This window comes from Sinocyclocheilus rhinocerous, unplaced genomic scaffold, assembly GCF_001515625.1.
Source record: "Sinocyclocheilus rhinocerous isolate Xijiao unplaced genomic scaffold, SAMN03320098_v1.1 scaffold834, whole genome shotgun sequence".
Lineage (NCBI taxonomy): Eukaryota > Metazoa > Chordata > Actinopteri > Cypriniformes > Cyprinidae > Sinocyclocheilus > Sinocyclocheilus rhinocerous.
This window is the reverse complement of record NW_015645089.1, coordinates 1,329,938-1,349,135: the sequence shown is the minus strand read 5'-3', so window position 1 is coordinate 1,349,135 and position 19,198 is coordinate 1,329,938. Positions and strand designations below refer to the sequence as shown.

The window sequence follows — 19,198 nt, the reverse complement described above, 5'->3', positions numbered from 1 at the left end:
GGCCAGACACTTTTAGGGCAGAAAAAGAATAATAATAAGAAGAAGAAAATCAGTACGAAAACAATAGGGTTCCGGCACCTTCGGTGCTTGGACCCCTAATAAGGTGATTGTGTTAAGTTGCCTTTGAATTAAAAAGAGCCAACTGCCTTTTAATAGACTTGTTTACTCAGAAGCAGTAGCTTTGGACACCTTTTATCACATTTCATATGAAAGAGTGGAGAGGAAAAGAGTGTGAGAGAATTTAACAAATAGCTAGTAATTTTTGTTTTCAAATTGATTAATAAGAAACAGTTGAAGTGAACAAAAGGGTTTTGTGTAATGCAGAACATCCCCAGCAAATTTGCCTCCTGCTGCGTTTGTCTAAACAGTCAAAGCGTTGTTTTATTCATTGTGAATAACACTCCTGGAGACAGTTTCAACATCTTCTGTGACTGTATATGATTTTAAAGGTTTAGAATAGACAGATTCTATGCATTTACATGATCAAAAACCTGTTGTAAAGGCTTGTAAAAACATTATCATTACCATCCACTTGATCTTATAATAATAATAATAATATTTTTTTATATATAGAGTGTGTGTGTGTGAATGTAATAAGAAATTACTGAATATTATTTCATCTTTGTATGTGATTATATACAGTGCCTTGCTAAAGTATTCATACCCCTTCATATTTTTGTTTTGTTTTATGTTGCAGCCTTATGTTAAACTGCTTCCCCCCACATTAATCTACACTCCATACACCATTATGGCGAAGCACAAAATAGATTTGTGACAACTTTGCAAATTTATTACAAATAAAACACTGAAATACGTACATTACATAAGTATTCATACCCTTAACTCAGTACTTAGTTGAAGCATCTATACAGCCTCAAGTCTTTTTGGGTATGATGCAACAAGATTTGCACATCAGCATTTGGCAATTATCTGCCATTCTTCTTCTCACCTCTTCACCTCTCAAGCTCTGTCAGGTTGGATGGGAGCAGATGCACATTTTCAGGTTTCTCCAGAAATATTGTCCTGTTGGGTCATTGTGCTGTTGGAAGGTGAACCTTCTGCCCAGTCTGAGGTTCGGAATGCTCCGGACTAGGTTTTCATTAAGGCTATCTCTATTTGCTCTGTTGAGCTTTTCAGTCCCTGCTGCTGAAAAACAGCCCCACAGCATGAGGCTGCTACCAGCACACTTAGCTACTCTGCAAGTGATGAGCAGTGCCTGGTGTCCTTCAAACATGATGCTTGGAATTGAGGGTCATCAGACCAGAGAATCTCATTTCTCACAGTCTGAGGGTCCTTTAAGGTGCTTTTTTGCAAATTCCAAGTGTGTTTTCATGTGTCTTCACTGAGGAGAGGATTGAGTTTGGCCACACCGCCATAAAGACTGGATTGGTGGAGTGTTGCAGCGATGTTTGTCCTTTTGTAAGTTTCTCCCATCTGCATATATGTTCATGGAGCTCAACTGACCATCAGTGACCATCAGCTTCTGTCTAACCAAGGCCCTTCTCCATCAATTGCTCAGTTTGGCCAGGAGGCCAGCTCTAGGAAGAGTCCTGGTTGTTCCAAATGTCTTCCATTATGGATAATGGAGAGTACATGCTTCCGTGAACCTTCAATGCAGCATAATTGTTTCCTGAACTCCCCAGATGCCTTGATGCGATCCTGTGTCTGATCTCTACAGGCAGTTCTTTTAACCTCAGGGCTTGGTTTTTGCTCTGATATGCATTTTCAGCAGTTAGACCTTTATTTAAGACGTGTGTGCCTTTCCAAACCATACCCATTCAAATGAATTTGCCACAGGTTAACTCCACTCGAAGTGTAGTAAAATCTACAAGCAATATGAATGCTCCTGAGCTAAATTCAAAAGGGTATGGATACTTATGCAATGGAATAATTTCAGTTTTTTATTTCTAATAAATTTGCAAAGTTGTTTGACAATAAAGACATTTATCAAAGACTAGAGATAGTCTTTGATAAATGTCTTTATTGTCAAATGAATGCTTCCTTGCTGAATAAAAGTATTCATTTATTTTATTTAACAAAATAAACGGTGTTCAAAACTTAATGCCATTTTTGACAGTTTAAAAAAAAAAGTTTTTCATCTGCATTTGAAAATATGATCCAGACTGCGAATTTCCTCGCCTTCTACACATTTTTGGAGACATTCTCAGGCACACGCCCCTCCCATCAGAGCGAATCTTTTTTGATTGACATGAACCTTGACCAATCACAGCAACCAACTGTTTGTGATGGGCGGGATTTCCTTCAGCTTCATCGCTGGATGATCTGCTGCAGCTCTAGGTGACACGTAACGAAAGGTGCGATTAGGCCGCTCTAAACTTCAGATAATTAGTAAAAAGACTGCTTTTCATTATGTAAAAAAACTCAACAGAGCTTCGACTAAGCACGAGGACCGACTACAACCGTACTCGTCACTTTTTTTTAATCTGTTGAATGTCTTTGGAAAACTTGGCGAAACGTGAGACTTTTGTAAACATTTCAGATACACAAGTCGTACGAGCAGCTGTCCATGAATAGAATGTTTCATGAGGAATCTCGGAGAGGACGGAGTTGTTTCTATACTTTAGAGTGAAGAGAAAATCATTCCCGGGAAAGTTTCTGTGGAATCCAGGAGAGGAGGGAACATGGGCAACGGCGTGTGCTCCAGGAAGCAGAAGAAGATTTTCCAGTCTCTGCTGCTGGTCACGGTGGTGTTTGGGATGATCTATGGTGGGATGTTTTCTTACGAGATGCACAAACAGCTGAAGAGGACAGAAGAGATGGCTGTGAAATACCAGCAGCACCAGGAGTCTCTTTCCGCTCAGCTTCAAGGTAAAGCGCACGTCGTCGCGATGACGTCACGGCGCAAGACGCATTCTATAAACTTTTTTGGCCAGCGAGCTCTGAAACATTATTTACTGTGAGTGACCGTCCTGTTGGTTCTTTGATTGTGGTGTTGTGATTTAGTGGTTAAAGCTCTAGAGAGGTCATCAAAAGTTTTAGGTGTAACGTTAAATCACATAAAAGAATGGAATGTCACATGACAGGATAGATGACATTTTTGAGTGCATAGTGCATACTGCATACTGACTGACTTCTCTCACGTTTCTGAAAGTGTCAAGACCTGTTCATAGAATGGGGTGGTGTTGTCTAGTGGTTGAGAAAGCTCTAGGTTGGTAACCGAAAAGTCTGTTCAAATCACATAAAATAATTAATCCACAAGTTGTCCACAACTTGCTGACACTTTTTTGTATGTTTTCCACATTTATCTTTAGAATGGAGTTTAGTAGAGTGCAGGGGTGGACGTTGCACACTTTTAAAAGATAACCAAAGTATTGTGAGTTCAAACCATATAAAATGATTCCATATGGCAATGCACAAATTTAATCTTTTGCATGACGCATATTTAAAGAAATGCATTGCTGCAGGTTGTTGCAAAGTCATATTTTGCTGCAAATTCATCTCTGTTGCAATTGACACACAATGAGGTGTATTTGAAACTGATCAAGAAAAAAAAAAGTTAGAAATGTTTGCTTGTTTTTTTTTTTGTGTGTAGCTACTGCAGTGATTCCCTGCAGGCAGCTGCCGCTGAAGATGCACATTTTTATGCAGAACATTTAGTTGGCAGCTAGCTTGTTTCAACCTGTGCCTAAAATCACAGGCTTTCATTCTATTGTCCCACAGAGACGGGCTTCTCTGTTTGTCTGCCCATCCAAGCTCAGTATGCTTGCTGCTGAAAGGGCATGAAGAAAAATGGCCTTTGTCTTTAGATCACAAGCAGATCAATGTTAAACTGCTGGAGAGTAAACTATAGTTTTGTTGCTTTGCCATAAATGCTCAAGGCTCAATAATAAGATTTGAACAGGTAATATGATAAAAAATAAAATTGTAAATCTGTTAAATTTGTAATTCTTTTACCCCAAGAACACACACACACACACACACACACACACACACACATATGTCTGGTTTGCTATCCTTGTGGGGACTCTCCATAGGCGTAATGGTTCTTCTACTGTACAGACCATATATTCTATTGCCCTACACCAACCCTACACCTAAACCTACCCCTCACAGGAAACTTTCTGCATTTTTAGATTTTCAAAAAACTTCATTCTGTGTGATTTATTAGCTTGTTTACCCGTGGGGACCTCAATTTAGGTCCCCACCGTGACACGAGTCCCCATGAGTCAGTGTGTATTCAGGTTTACGTCCCCACCAGAATAGAAAAACAGGTACACACACACACACACACACACACATTTAGTATTTAATTTTAGAATAATTATATAATTATAATTACAAAGTGATTTTAAATAAATGTTTCTATATTTATATAGTTCATATTTGTCATGTCAACAACATGTAAATAACAGTTATTTCTAGAAGCTGTTTTATATTTGTTAAACAAAAATGTAAATATTAAATAAAATTTAACATTTTATTTTTATTTGTTTATTTTCCTGCTATAAAGACTTTTATAATTTAAGATGTGTAATTATTATAGAATTCATTATGCTAAATTATGCATAATAATTTATAACAGTAATTTTTAATACTTATTTATATTTTAAAATTTAAATAAAAAAAAAATATATATTATAGATTTTTATTATGGGCTTTGGCACGTGAGATCTTTAACCTCACGGGTCTTTTACGTCCTGAGCATATGTGCTTCCCATCACACAAACGGTTTTATCTTTATTGTACCACTAGGAGGTCTTATGTTGAGACTGTGTTTGAGAGTCAACTGTGATTACTGCCTTCAAGTCATAATCACTGCACAGCCTCTTTAATCAGTATAATCAGTACTTGATGTGTCAGTAATGTAATGATGATTGTAATGGGAGGATACAAGACCAGGCACAAGGGGTCGGAGGACGCAGACCATGACATCACTTTTCGAGAAGCAACCTACACTGCTGGACAAACACAAATATGGGGAGGGAAGGCTCAGTCAGGCTTCATTTCCTGTGGCATTTCAGATTTCGGAGGAAGGCTGCTGTGCACATACACAGCTCATGTTACGTATAAAAAGTCAGTGCACTCTGAGAGCAGCAGGGGCAACCTTTCATTCTGATGCCATTAGAGAGAAATTAAGAGGGTCGAATGTGTCACTCAACGGGTCAGTGGATCACATAGTGGAGAAAGTCTTCAAAAATAGCTCAGCTCACTTTACTTTCTGACTGTGATTCTGCAAAAGCTTCTGCTTGTGGGGTATCTAGATTCTTTACTCTTTTTTTTTAAAATTTGTGTTATTTTTAGCACGTTATTTGCATGTTAACAGATGCTGCACTTTATAGTTTGCACAGTATCATTATTATAAATCATTATTTGCATTGCAAAATTTAAAATAAATAATTAAAATTAAAAAAATTTTTTAATATGGCCACTACAGCCATACACATTCACACAGATGTTTTTGGTGTTAATGTTTTTGCAAAATGTATTTTCGTGTATAATTAAAGGAATAGATGAAAATTGGCTGAAAATGTACCCAGGCCATCCAAGATGCAGATGAGTTTGTTTCTTCATCAGGACAGATTTGGCGAAATTTAGCATTAATTTACATCACTTGATCACCAATGGATCCTCTGCAGTGAATGGGTGCCGTCAGAATGAGAGTCCAAACAGCTGATAAAAACATCACAGTAATCCACACCACAGTCCATCAATTAATGCCTTGTGAAGAGAAGAACTGCATTTTTGTAAGAAACAAATCCATCATTAAAGCATTTCTAACTTCAAATCATTGCTTACTGCTAAAATATGAGTCTTCTGTCCATAATTTTGTTTACTCCAATGAAAAAGTAATCTTGTCTGAATCAGGAGAGATATATGCACAGAATCATTTACAAGCAAAAACTGTACTAAACAAATATGTGGGTGGAGGACAACAGGAGATGGACCTTTTTTTTTTTTTTTTTACGGAGGAAGTGCTATTATGAATTATAGACTGGCATTTTGGTCAGAAGCAACAGCTTGAAGTTAAAATGCCTTGATGGATTTATTTATTTATTTTTTTTTTTCAAAATGGAAACTTTTTCAAAACTTTTAAGTGGCATAATTCAACTGATTTAGTGTTCTATTCACATAGAACACATTATTGTGTTCAAAAATAGCACCTAGTGCACAACACAAAGGTTTCAAGAGACTCCATCTCAAAAACACAACACTCATGGTGCTATATAAAAAATTACACATGATATGACACGACAGCCAAACATATTTGTTTGCAGTTTTGCATAGACAAGCGGGTAAAAAAATAACACCAACTGTAGCTAAAAGATAACCAAAGAATATCTAATAACCTTTTATTGCACAAAACTGTTGGATGCATTTAAACATCAATGCTATCCACACCTGGTGATAAGAAATCTGACAGCTATTATCTTGATTGTATTGATGAAGGTGGTGAATGAGTGTTACATAAGCAGTGCTTGATGGCTGTAGCTGCGCTGCATTAGAGGATGAATTTAGAGATGCAACTTCTCTGGTTACAATGCCTTCCAGCACAGTAAAACACAGAACAGTGTTGCTAAAAAGTTGCCTTTTACACTGAAGTTTGAGTATAGCTGTATGTCAGCACACCAATACCAAATCTTATTCTCTCTCTCTTTCTTCCTCTCAGTTGTGTACGAGCATCGCTCCAAGTTGGAGAAGTCTCTTCAGAAGGAGCGGCTGGAGCATAAAAAAGCCAAAGACGGCAAGTTATGTTTATAATATATGACAGAGGAAATTCTGAAGTATAATGACATCTTGTAGCTTGTAGGGTTGAGAATCGAAAATCGATTCCGATTCCAGAAACGGATACTTAAGGTCAGGTTTTTTATATGCGCTTTTTTTTTCTTCATCTGTGAGGACCGGACCTAGCGAACTGCCAGGACCTTGCTCGCTAATCTAAGTGCTCCAAAGTTTGGCTACATTTGCGATCAGAAGCCAAAAAAGCTATTTATTACTACCCTTAATGGACCATTTTCACCAACTGTGATGATGCATTTCCACAATTAACATAATTATTAACTATATAAAAGCAAAGGTTATTTTTTTTCATATTTGCAATTTTTTTGTAAAATGTTTTGTAAATTAATAACACTTTGATGTAAGTTTTGGAAAGGCAAGGAAACACTTGAGGATTTTTTTTTTTTTTCTGTTGGGGTAAACGGGGACACGATGAAAAATGATTTGTTGTAGTTTCTGTTCAACACTATGAATGTTTACCCAACTATGAGAACGAAATGGGTCCATAAGCAGGATGATCGGTATAAATTGTACTTATTTTGTCTTCTGGGAAACTTGCAAATATCTTATGTAGCTTCTTCCCAAAAAAAAAAAAAAAAAAAAAACCAAAAAAAAAAAAAAAAAAAAAAAAAAAGAATAAATAAATCAAATAAAATTAGAAAATATGTAAGTATGAAGAGTAGTATGAAGAAGCTGAATCTTTTTTTAAGGACCATTAGGAATTTTTAATTTGTTGCACGTTTAAAGCAGATCAGTATAAAAATTAATAGTTCAGTTTATTTTTTTTATTACTGTATATTTATTAATTAAAATGTGTAGTAAAAATATTTAAATATTATAATATTAAATAAATAATTATTATATTTATTTGTTTAAAACATTTTAAATTAAATCAGTACATCAAATATTACAATGATGTTACTATGCTTATAATTAAACAATTACAATTACTTACCAATTTAAATAATATTTGATTATTTTAATATATTACAAATTAGGGAGGAATTGTGCTTAATTGTTATGATTATGAAATATTTTCACATTGCAAAAAAATATAACTGTTTTTCAAAGACTTTTTTTTTCTTTTTGCAACATCTATATATTGTTCTTTTGGTTTTTGGGGGAAATGACCTGAAAAAATGTTTTTGACGATTTTCATGAAATTCACCCGATTGGAATTTATATTATATTGATATTTATTTATGGTCCATGTTTCCTTGATCCGTCTTTTTGCACATCATTCAGTTGTATTTATACACACTATCCATACAAATATTCAGAGTGGTTGTCCTGAATGCTTGTAACTGAGCATTGCCTGTGATGGTCCTTCTTGTAGCAACAGCACAAGAACTTAAAATCTGCCCATGACCAGCTTGTGTTGACCCTGGAAGACCACAAGAGTGCACTAGCTGCGGCCCAGGTTAGGGTGGGTGTGTGTGTAAATGTGCTTTAATCAGGTGGGGTATGTGTTTGCTGTGCATGCATCCTACTGACCGATCAAACACTGTGCAGAGCACATCCTGTGGGAAATACTAGTTCAATTTCACACAGCTCATGTAAGCAGCTTGCAAATGGTGTATATTTATTTCTGCACCCATATTAACAGGTTCCAGTAGTCTATGTAAGCAATACAATGCTGTGTATCAGATTCATAGCTGAAAGTAGCATTTCAGGACTGAACCTGTTTTTGCTGCACAGAAAATTATTTGCTAAACTTAGCAGAAAATATGGTGAACATGAGCCGTAAACCTACTTACCAGCGCGATCATTTCCAATGTTTTGCACTTGAATAATTAGCCTACCTTTATAGTTGCCACTTGCATTATACCACACATATTTTGGTCAAGTCTACACTAGGGCTGTGCGATTTGGGGGAAAATATCAAATTGCGATTATAACGTTCATGTACTAACAAAAACATCTAAGAATGTATCTTTTATTCTCCAGTACTGAAAACAGAACCGATACGGGAGCTTTTGATATGCGCTGTGACGCAGCTCTTGGAAATTACCTTTTTTGTTTGTTGTCTGTCATTTCGAAGCTTAAGTTGCATACGTTTTTCTTTAGTTTTAATTTGCCTAACTATCGATCTGACCCAGTAGACGCCATAATCCCACTCTGTCTCTCTCCCGCTTTCTGTTTGTTTTTGTTTTTTGTTTTTTTTTAAATGGTGGGTGTTTAGGCAGTTGGCTAGAGCAGTGCTGATTGGGGAGAACGGAGGTGCGCTCACTCTATTGGTTAGTAAGACTGCAACTCAAGGCTGGCAGTCATGCATATGCTCTGGAACAAAGTAATATCGCGTCCATATCGCAGGCTTTGCGATTAGGAAATCGCAACGTCTCAAATCGCGATTTCGATTCGATTTCGATTAATCGCACAGCCCTAGTCTACACGCAATATATTTAATAAAAGTAAAATTATTTGCACGCTTTGTATGGTGCAATTTAATTATCATTGATCCAAATGTAAAATATTGTATTTTTTGTACAAACATACACATAATAATTTTATATCATTTTATTGAAATTTTAAATTAACAAACTTTTATTATAATGTTATTTTAGTGTCATTAAGATACTATTGTAATTTTTAGAAGTATTTTTTTTATTAATATCGGTTTTTATTTTTTCAGTTTTCATTTTAATTTTAGTTAATGTTTTATTCATTTTGTTCATTTGGGTTATATAATTGTATTTTTTTACATTTTTATTTCTGTTTTAGTTATTTTACTACATCAAGTTAAACTAAATTAAATGAGAAATGAATAAAAAACCTTTTATTTTATTTCAGTTAACATTTATTTTTTATTTTATTTATGTTTTATGTTTATTTATTTTATAGTATTACGTACAATGCATTTTCTTGATGGTTTTAGTTGACTATAATAACTGTTTATTATCTATTTTAGTTTTAAAAGAAATAGTATAGCATATGTTCAGCATCTCATATTTATTGTAATAAATATGAGATGCTGAACATATGCTATACTATTTATCTCCAGTGCGTATTTTTCAGCCTTTTTTTTTGTTTTGTTTTGTTTTGACTGGAATCATGATTTTTGTACTGTCCCTATCCAAATAAATATCCAAATAGTTAAATTGTAAATTGTATATATTTATTTATTTATTTACACAATATTTGTGTGTGCTATGTATTTTCATACTTAACAACATATACCAAACTCTATTGACATTTATTGTAGGCTGCAACAATTAAGTTGCATTTCCTGTGCAATTTGCATGAGAGATTTTATTTGTATGGCTTCGTCCCAGATCAGTTGCCTATGAGGTTCTTTGGCAACTAGGATGTTGCCTATTTAGGCAGCAAGGCAACTCACTAGGTTTTGAATCAGAGCTAATATGTTAACCCAGAAATCATTTTATTTTCTGCATAGCACCGCATATCAATTATACAGAAAAAATGCTGTCAGTGTGAAAGCAGCACCTGATCCTGCTGATGCAGTTAGACTGCAGCGCTGCTTGCTTGAGCTGTGTCAAACAGGCCTAAGCCTGTATTTCAAGTCCGGTCGCATTCCACAAGGCCATTGTGATCTCTCGCACACACTCTCTTTCTTTCACTCGTTTCTACAGAACTTCTTGCCCTGGTTTAGTATGCTAAAATGTGCATGACTCTGATAAGCAAACATGTTGTACTTGCTGTTTACTCGCTCCGTCTCTGCAGCTTTGTGAAAGCAGATGTACAGATGCTCGTTAATTAGGACTATCACTATCTGCTTTCTCAGGATGATAGGGAAGGATGCTGGGAGGCTGTGGGTTTAACGTGTGTGTGTTTGCACTTGTTCTCCTTTCAAACCCACACACCCAGCGTGTTATTTTCCTTCCATATGCTGCTAACACTTGGCATTTTACCAGAAAAGAAAAAACAGTATACCCTAGTGAAGGAGAACTGGGTGAAAGAAAGGTTAGATTAGGATATAACGAATTACGAATATTTGGATAAGAATTGAGGGTGATAAAACATTAGTGTGGTTTAAAAGAATGACATTTTGACATACATTAGCGTTGTTTGAATAACACGCACACAATTTTAGTTGTTATTTACTTAATGTGTAGCTCTTCTTCCCTCTAATTTGTTTTTGCATCTATTCAAACGTTGCATGTCATGATTGTTTATTTGATGCACAAGAACTTGGAAAGTTTGGTGTCAGTGAGATGTAGCATTGCATCTTTTTTTAATGTTTAATATGTGCAAGCCTGAATCTTTTCAGACTTTTACATTTAAATTAAATTAATTCTAATTTTGAAACCAGTGCAAAAAATATGCTATTGAATATTGAAAATGAACACTGCAAATATGCTAGTAGCACTGAACACCAGAAAACCAAAAATTATATATATATATATATATATATTGCATTTTTGCAATTAAATAAATGCTGCTTTCTAAATATGCTTTTGAACACACTCTTTTAATTAAATTAAAATGTTATTATAAATAAATAACTACAAGAAATAAATTAAAACCATTTAGTTTTTGTAATATTTTCTAAATTAAACAAAATCTAAATAATAGGCTTTTGAACACACTCTTTCATTTTAAAAAGTATAAATATTAAATGATTAAATATTTTTTAAATAATTAATTTAAATATTAAAAACATTTAGTTTTCTAGTATTTTTTCAATATAATTTTTTTTAAGTAATTGAAAACATACTAAAATATACTTTTTTAAAGGTTTTTGGGTTATTTTTAAAACATTATTTTAAAATCGTAATATAAATATTAATTGATTTAAATATGCATCACATATTTAATCACAAAAATAAATAAGTAAATACATTTAAAACCATGGAATGTTGTTTTCTAGTGTTAAGTACAGTTCGCTTTAAGTTCTCAATGAATTATTTAAATAATTATTTCTATAAATTGCTCTGGTTTTCTTTCTGTTCTTGGTGTCTTTCACTGATAATGGTCTTTAATCTATCTTTCTCTTCTGCTTTGTGTCAGGTTCTTGATTTCAGCTTGCTGCGTTTGTTGCCTGTTTCACTTAACCTCCAAACATTTCGCCAGTGTATATGAGGCCTTCATTCTAATGTGTGATGTTGTACTAAATGTGGTTGGTCTCGATGGATTACAGGTTCAGGTGGATGAATATAAACAGCTGAAGGAAACGCTCAATAAGATGCCCAGTCTGAGACATGCTGCAGGGCAGCCTCAGCCGCATGTAGACGCTCAGCCCATCCAGAACGGGAACGCAGAGGAGCTCCATCAACGCCAGGACGCTCAGCCAGAGGTATTAAAGCTGTTTACCCATCATGCATTCAAAACTGAGTTTTTTTCCACTCATGTCACTGGTTTGAATGGTCTGTCTCATGTGGATCTCGTCAGGCGGGGAGACATGACGAGGTTGAGAAGCCTCAGCCATACCACAGGGAGGAGGATGGAGAAATGGGAGGAGCTGAGGAGAGGAGGAGAGAGCTGGCAGAGGAGGAGATGGAGCAGGCCGGGCAGCCACAGAAACTGGAGGAGGAGTTTGATGTGGCGCATAATGAAGTGGAGGAGGAGGAGCCACAGGGCAACCAACCGGATGAAAACGCGCTGGAGAGGGAGCAACATCACGCTCATGAGGTCAGAACTCCGAAAGCAAACATTAGAGCAGGGATGCCCAAATCAGGGCCCACAATGACCTTTGATTTGGCTAAGGGTGCTTTCACACTAGCACTTTTGGTGCGCACCCGGGTTCGATTGACGTCAGAGTTCGGTTCGTTTGGATGATGTGAATGCTGTCTTCCGAACTCGGGTGCGCACCCGCGAACCGTAACAGAGTCTGCTTAAAAAGGGTGGTCTGGGGTACGGTTCATGTGAACTCCGGTACAGTTTGCTGCTGATGTGAACGCAATCGTACCAAATAAAAATGTGTTGGCGTTGCAAACAGAGAGCTGTATATCTCATTTCTGTTCGCCTTCAGCGTTTTTTAGAGCATTTGCAGTACATTCGTAAGACAGACCTAAGTGCCGTTATGTACTGAAGCTTTGTAAACAAAACGAACGGTTCAAAAACGTAAATATATAAAAGTGCAGAGAGCAATGTTATGCATTTGCTGCCTTCTCCTGCGCCGTCGTTACTAAGCAACGGGGTAAACAGTTGCTGGCTTGATGACGCAAACGAACCGCGGTTCGGACCCAAATAAAATAATATGAACGCAGTCCAGCGGGGGCAGGGGGAGGGGGGAGCAATCGAACTCTGGTTCGGACCAGGCAAGCGAACCAAGTGTGAAAGCACCCTAAATTTCAAAAGGGGGGAAAATAGGCAAAAAACAAAACAAAGAATTAACTGACATGTGTGAATGCATTTGCAAATACTTTGAAATATAACCTGATCATTTGTAATAATTAGTAAGTAAACAGTCCACTGGTTGGCAGTGGTGGTATTTCAGTATTAGTATTGTAAATTATTTTTAGTTTTTAATTTTTGTTTGTTTTAGTAATTTTGTGTGATGTATTTTTGCAGTTTTTATTAGTTATTAGTTTTTTTATATTTCTATTAAGCTTTCATGTCTTTTTATTTCAGCTTTAATTTTAGTTATTTTAGAACTCTTTTTTTTTTTTTCAGTTAGCTGCCAAGGCAACATTTCTAATATTCAATTAAATTAAGTTCAGCTAATATTACTGAGGAAAAACATGCCATTGAAGCATTTCTAATTTATGCTTCTAATTTGTCTTTTTGCTTTAATAATTTTTGTTTTATTTTTTTACTAAAATGTACAGAATATAAGTAGATTTCAATATAATGCAACATTTAATTTAATACGATATTCACTTTTGGCCCACAATCCTCAATCATGTTTGTTTTTAGCGCTTCATCATAAAAATGACCAATAAAATTGTATGCCTACATAACTGTTCAAAAGCTTGGGGTTTTGAAAGAAATCTCTTCTGTTTTCCAAGGCTGCATTTATGTGATCAAAAATACAGTAAAACAGTAACATTGTGAAATATTACTATAATTTAAAATTACTGTTAACTATCTGAAAATATATTAAGATTTATTCCTGTAATGCAAAGCTGTATTTTCAGCATCATTACTCTAGTCTACAGTGTCACGTGATCCTTCAGAAATTATTCAAATATGCTAAGTTGCTTTAAGAAGTATGTTGAAACAATGTTGAAAACAGTTATGCTGCTTAACATTTTTTTGGAAATCATGATGACGTTTTTATGTTTTTATCTTTTGTAGCATAAATGTCTTTATTATCTCTTTTGATCAATTTAATGCACCCTTGCTGAATAAAAGTATTAATTTAAAAACAAAACAAAAAAAACACACATACTAACCCCAAACGGTTTGAACGGTAGTGTACAGTAGCCTAGTGAGCTTCCTACCCAGACAACATTTTTAGCCATCATAATGTGCTGTTCCAAAGGGTAGGCAGCCACATAATGCTGTTTATAATATATTTGTGTGCTATATGTTTTTATGCTTATTATTATGAATATTGAGCTGTTACCTACCAATGCCAATACTCCATTCCTGCATTGTCCTTCAGTTCAGTCTGCATTCACTTTCTCACTGTAAGGCCCTCGCGCTTCTGTTCTTCCCCCAGGTGGCGCCAACTGAGGCTCACGCGCAGCATGAGCGGGTGAAGTCAGCGTACGAACAGCAGAAGGAGCAGCAGCGTCTGGCTGCACAGCTGGCGGAGGAGCGCAGACAGCTGCACCTGCGTCAGGAGGCCCTGCAGAAACAGCAGCTAGAGCAGCAGAAGGAGAGAGAGGAGAGGCTGCGTCTGCAGAGAAAGAGAGAGGAACAGCAGAACAGAGAAGCTGATCTCAAAGAGCAACAACTCCGGCAAGAAATGCTCCGGTCAGACACCCTCCCTTAAGTTATGCAGTTATTATTATGAATATTTAAATAAAGCAAAAAAGCTATGAGAGATGGTTTGTTGCAGATTAAGGATTGTGGGCATCAAATCACTGAAATGGTTGCAACAGCAATTTATTGTTTAAATAATATACATTAAGTGGGTCAAAGACGAGACGTTTCATATTGGTAGCCACATCAAATAAAATTTACAAAAGTGATTTCACAGTCATAAAAGTATATTAAATGCAAGTAATGTGTCTACTTTAAATTTTCAAATAACTTCAAAATGTCATAATATGGGTGAAATAAAGTTCCATCGTCATTCATGCAACAGATACATTTATGATAACATACTTATTCTGTCCTGTGCTTATAAAATATATAAAAGAAAAAGTGATCATACTAAATTTCATTATATTTTAAATTGTAAAACCTAGTGGTTTGGCGGATAGTTGCAAAGATTGGTAAAGATTTAAAATGACAATTTATTAGTTTTTGGGGGCTGCATATTGAGATATTGAGTTTTTTAATGTCATCTAATGATTCTTGATCTAAATATGCCTGACGGGATTTTTAGTAGATAAACTATTGTTACACTAAATAACATTTTAGTGGGTGTCTTCTGTAAATCATGGTAGAAATGTATGTCATTGTTTTTCTCAAAAAAATTTAATTAAACAGGACACATTGTAATGTATATTTTAAAAAAATTAAAACCATATTAAATTTTTATTGTTTTGATGCCTGAAAACCCCTTTTCCTCTTTGATCCAAATGAATAATAATAAATGATCATCAGTAAATAATTACATAAATTTTTAACAAAAACGACAAAAATTTTTTCCAATAAGCATCTTTCTGCATTAATGAATAATGGTCGTGTGTGTTCACTGGCTTTTTTACAGTTCATTTCACGGATAATATCCAAGCCAGGAAACTGCAATGGCTTATTTGATAAGTTCTTTTATTTTTTGTATTAATCAGGAAAAAGGCACAGTATGAAAACATGGATGCTGATATAGTCCAGGGAGAAGAAGAGCCACAGATAGCTGAGGAGAAAGGTGACAATTCATGTGCTTTGGTGTCATAGCAGTGCTACTTTTACTCAAAAAAGGGACTTCTTCAATGTTTGGTGCAATTTTAAGATCTTTGCCTTATATTTTTGTATTTCTCTGTTATTTGTAGAGGAGAATGTGCACCATGAGGAGCCGAGGCAAGATGAAGCAGAGCATGTTCATCATGAAGATGAGGTGTGTTAACTTGTGTTATTGTGAACACATATACATGCACCAGTGTTCAGAAATAGGGCTAGGTTTGATTAGGTCCTTAATACGGACACTGATTAAATTTTTTTAAAATATATATATTACTAACTGTATTTCTGTTTTAACCCAGTGTGTGTGCATGTGTGTACTGATGATAAATGCGTTCATTTTACAGCATCCTGTAGAAGCAGATGTGGATCCGGAGGACGACCCCAACAACCAGGGGGAAGATGAGTTTGAGGAGGCGGAGCAGCAGCAGCCCCATGAGGAAGAGGAGGAGGAAGAGGCAGCACCAGTTAGCCACCCTGACATGCACCTGGTCGTAGAGAATCAGCACCAGCCGCCCGCCGATGAGCAGCTGGTGGTAAGTCACCGTGTTTAATATGCATTTGGTGCAATATTGATATTTGTTTGTGGGTGAAGTTCCACACTTTTTTGTATAAAAAGAAAGGACTTAGGAGGAGTATACATTGATTTAGTTTGAGAATTTCACTGTTGTTGACATTATTTATTATGCAGCTTAGAAAGTCTGAGTTTTGTGCGTTTTGTGCAGATGGCTGGAAACCCAGACCAGCAGGAAGATGCTCTGGATGAGCAGTACCAGGACGATGGAGATGATGAGGTTGGATAACAAATGCAAATGCACGCACAGTCCTAAAACAAATAAGAATTGTTATTTGTTCTCTAACTGTAATGGCTTTCTCTCTCCAGGCTCAGGATGAGCTGGTAGATAATCAGAAGCGTGAGGCGGTGCGGGAGGAAGAGGGAGACCCGTATAATGAGGAGAATGGAGAACAGGTACAAAGGATTTATATTTTAAGGCTTGTTGATTACAGGTGTGCTGCCTGTTAGGTTTCTAAGTGATCAGATTTACACCTTGCAACAATGCAAGGCAACTGCATTATAAAAGCACACCTTAACAACCTAGTAATTCTCGAGTTATGTTGATTACAACACATATTATATACATTATGCATGATTACATTACATATATTTTTAACTGGATAAATATTTTATTTATTGTGGGTACTAGATGTCCCACTTTGACAGTAAAGGTCTGAAAGTTTGCCAGTAATGTTTATGTATGTTTGAGGAACTTTTTGTATTTAATATTTATTTATTTTGATTGTGTCATTTTTTCACTCTACAGTATATATGCTAATATTAAAAAATTTGGGGTCAGTAAGATTTTTTTAAACATTTTGTTTTCTGCAGGGATGCGTTCAATTGATTGAAAGTGACAATAAAGATATTCACAATGTAACCAGTTTCAAAATTTGAACAGTCGATTATCATAAAATCCTCGAATAAATATGTTTTCACACAAATATTAAGCATCACAAGATTTTCAACATTGATGATAATAAATATTTCTTGAGCAGCAAATCGGCATATTTGAATGATTTCTGAAGGATCATGTGACACTGAAGACTGGAGTAATGATGCTGAAAATTCAGCTGCGCGTCACAGGAATAAATTCCAGTGTATGCAATTATATTAAAATAGAAGACAGTTATTTAAATTATAATAATTCACAGTATTACCACTTCTACTGTATTTGAGCAAATAAATGCAGCCTTGATGAGCATAAGAGACTTCATTCAAAAACATAAAAAAATCTTACCAACCTCAAAATTTTAAGTGGTGTTATATGTTTATTTAAATACATCCAATACATAACTATCTTTCAAGGATTGTATATAATTGTTAATGACATAAATTACCAACTTATTGTAGCGTATCAAAAATTAGCAGTTTGTTCCAAGACTGTTCAAACCCTTTATGGTCTCTGTCGCTGCAATGTATCACAGATAGTTATGTAGTGCTTACGTGTGTACGTTTTCACTTATTCTTTTGTACAAGCTGCCGCTGTAACTGTAGACTGCTGGCAGCGCCACAGTTGGGTGAGTCCGATCGATTGCAGCGTCCTCAACGGTGTCAGTTACTGCCATGAGTCCATCCTCCATTTTCACCTCATCTCTTAGATTCAGGGAATGTTTATTCACATCTGTGCACATTTAAACAGAAAGGTCACCCAATATTTAAAATATGTCATAAAATATGTACTTACCCTCATGTTGGTCCAAACCCATCACTTTATTTTTTTCAGTTAAACAGAAATTTGAAGTGGTTAGTAGCAAGCAACCATATTTGAATATTTTCTGTTTCTTTCTGTGTGTCTGTCCAGGATGAGGCCAGACATCAGGATGTAGCGGTGAAGCAGGATAATCAGCCCGCCCAACATCCCAATGAGGAGAACTACGAAGAAGATGAGGAGGAAGAAGGCGGCAACGGTGATAAACCGCCCAATCGCAGGGCAGAAATGTGAGGTGATTGAAAAGAAGGACAGCCAATCGCTGCCAGCTGTTTGGATTGGGTTTCCCACCCAATATTCTTAAACATTGTGCCAGAAACGGCTCTGTTGGGTCCTGATGAATAGTAAACCAGTTTCACTTCCGGTCTGTGTGACTCTGAAACCGAGATGCGCCAAAACGCCCAACCACTTACAGACCAAACGCCCTGCTGTCTGCCTTTACTGTACGTCTGTCTATAGTTTCTTGTGAATAAGTTCCATTTAAATGCTCTTATATCTTGCGTTTGATTTCTGCGACTGGATGATGAATCTGAAAGCACAGATTTTAACCTCCAGAAACTCTTGCGCTGAAAGTTTTGCCAAGTGCCATTTTTTGGTTACTTGTGCTCCACATGCAAGATATATTCCATCTTTGAAGTGAAACAGCCTTATTTTAATAGTTAAGACTGATTTTGATGGACAGGCAGCAGTCACCAATCAGCATTGAATCCTCACCTGGCCCCGCCCAAACTTATGGTGTTAATTCATCCATCTTGTTGATGAATAATTCAGGATGGGTTTGGCAAGATGCTTGGGTCAATAGATGTCACTACATGAATGTTTACATGTAATTCAAGCAGATAACTAGCTGTCGAAAGCTCAAGTTTTTAAAAGTTACTGTATGTGTTTATTTACCTTAGTTGAATTATATGCTGCCTAGATGTGAACCAAAATCATTCCGTTAAATACTGATATTCATCTGCTTTTCACCAAGTGCCTCGTAGAGTTTATAAGAAAAAAATGCTGCCTAGTTTGCCAGGATGAATCAGTTCCTGAAATCTTTGTCGAATGTCTCTATGGAAACACATTTTTATAATTTTTTTTTTGTTTGTTTGTTTTTGATCTGTCAACTACTATTCTAGTATAAACTGGTACTAGTGCTACTGGACCTGGTCCTCTAAGTCTTATTGTCACTGTTAGACTTTAACATGACATCAGACAGCAGAGAAATTAATGCCACATTGAAATGAGAATAAAGGAGACAATATTCAGATGTAAAATTTTTAATATGTGAGGAGTAA

The 19,198-nt window shown here is 35.8% G+C and overlaps 1 protein-coding gene across 1 annotated transcript; it reads left to right on the top strand.

Moving 5' to 3' along the window:
• The first annotated feature begins 2,256 nt into the window (after positions 1-2,256).
• LOC107705760 (Golgi integral membrane protein 4-like) lies at positions 2,257-18,993 on the top strand. The gene is made up of 13 exons (XM_016509215.1): positions 2,257-2,829; positions 6,629-6,703; positions 7,984-7,985; positions 8,075-8,158; positions 11,837-11,992; positions 12,088-12,327; positions 14,303-14,559; positions 15,543-15,619; positions 15,744-15,808; positions 15,999-16,187; positions 16,377-16,445; positions 16,535-16,621; positions 18,012-18,993. Exons 1-13 carry the CDS (start codon positions 2,643-2,645, stop codon positions 18,150-18,152), a joined length of 1,629 nt encoding a protein of 542 aa, XP_016364701.1. The 5' UTR covers positions 2,257-2,642; the 3' UTR covers positions 18,153-18,993.
• The last annotated feature ends 205 nt before the right edge of the window (positions 18,994-19,198 follow it).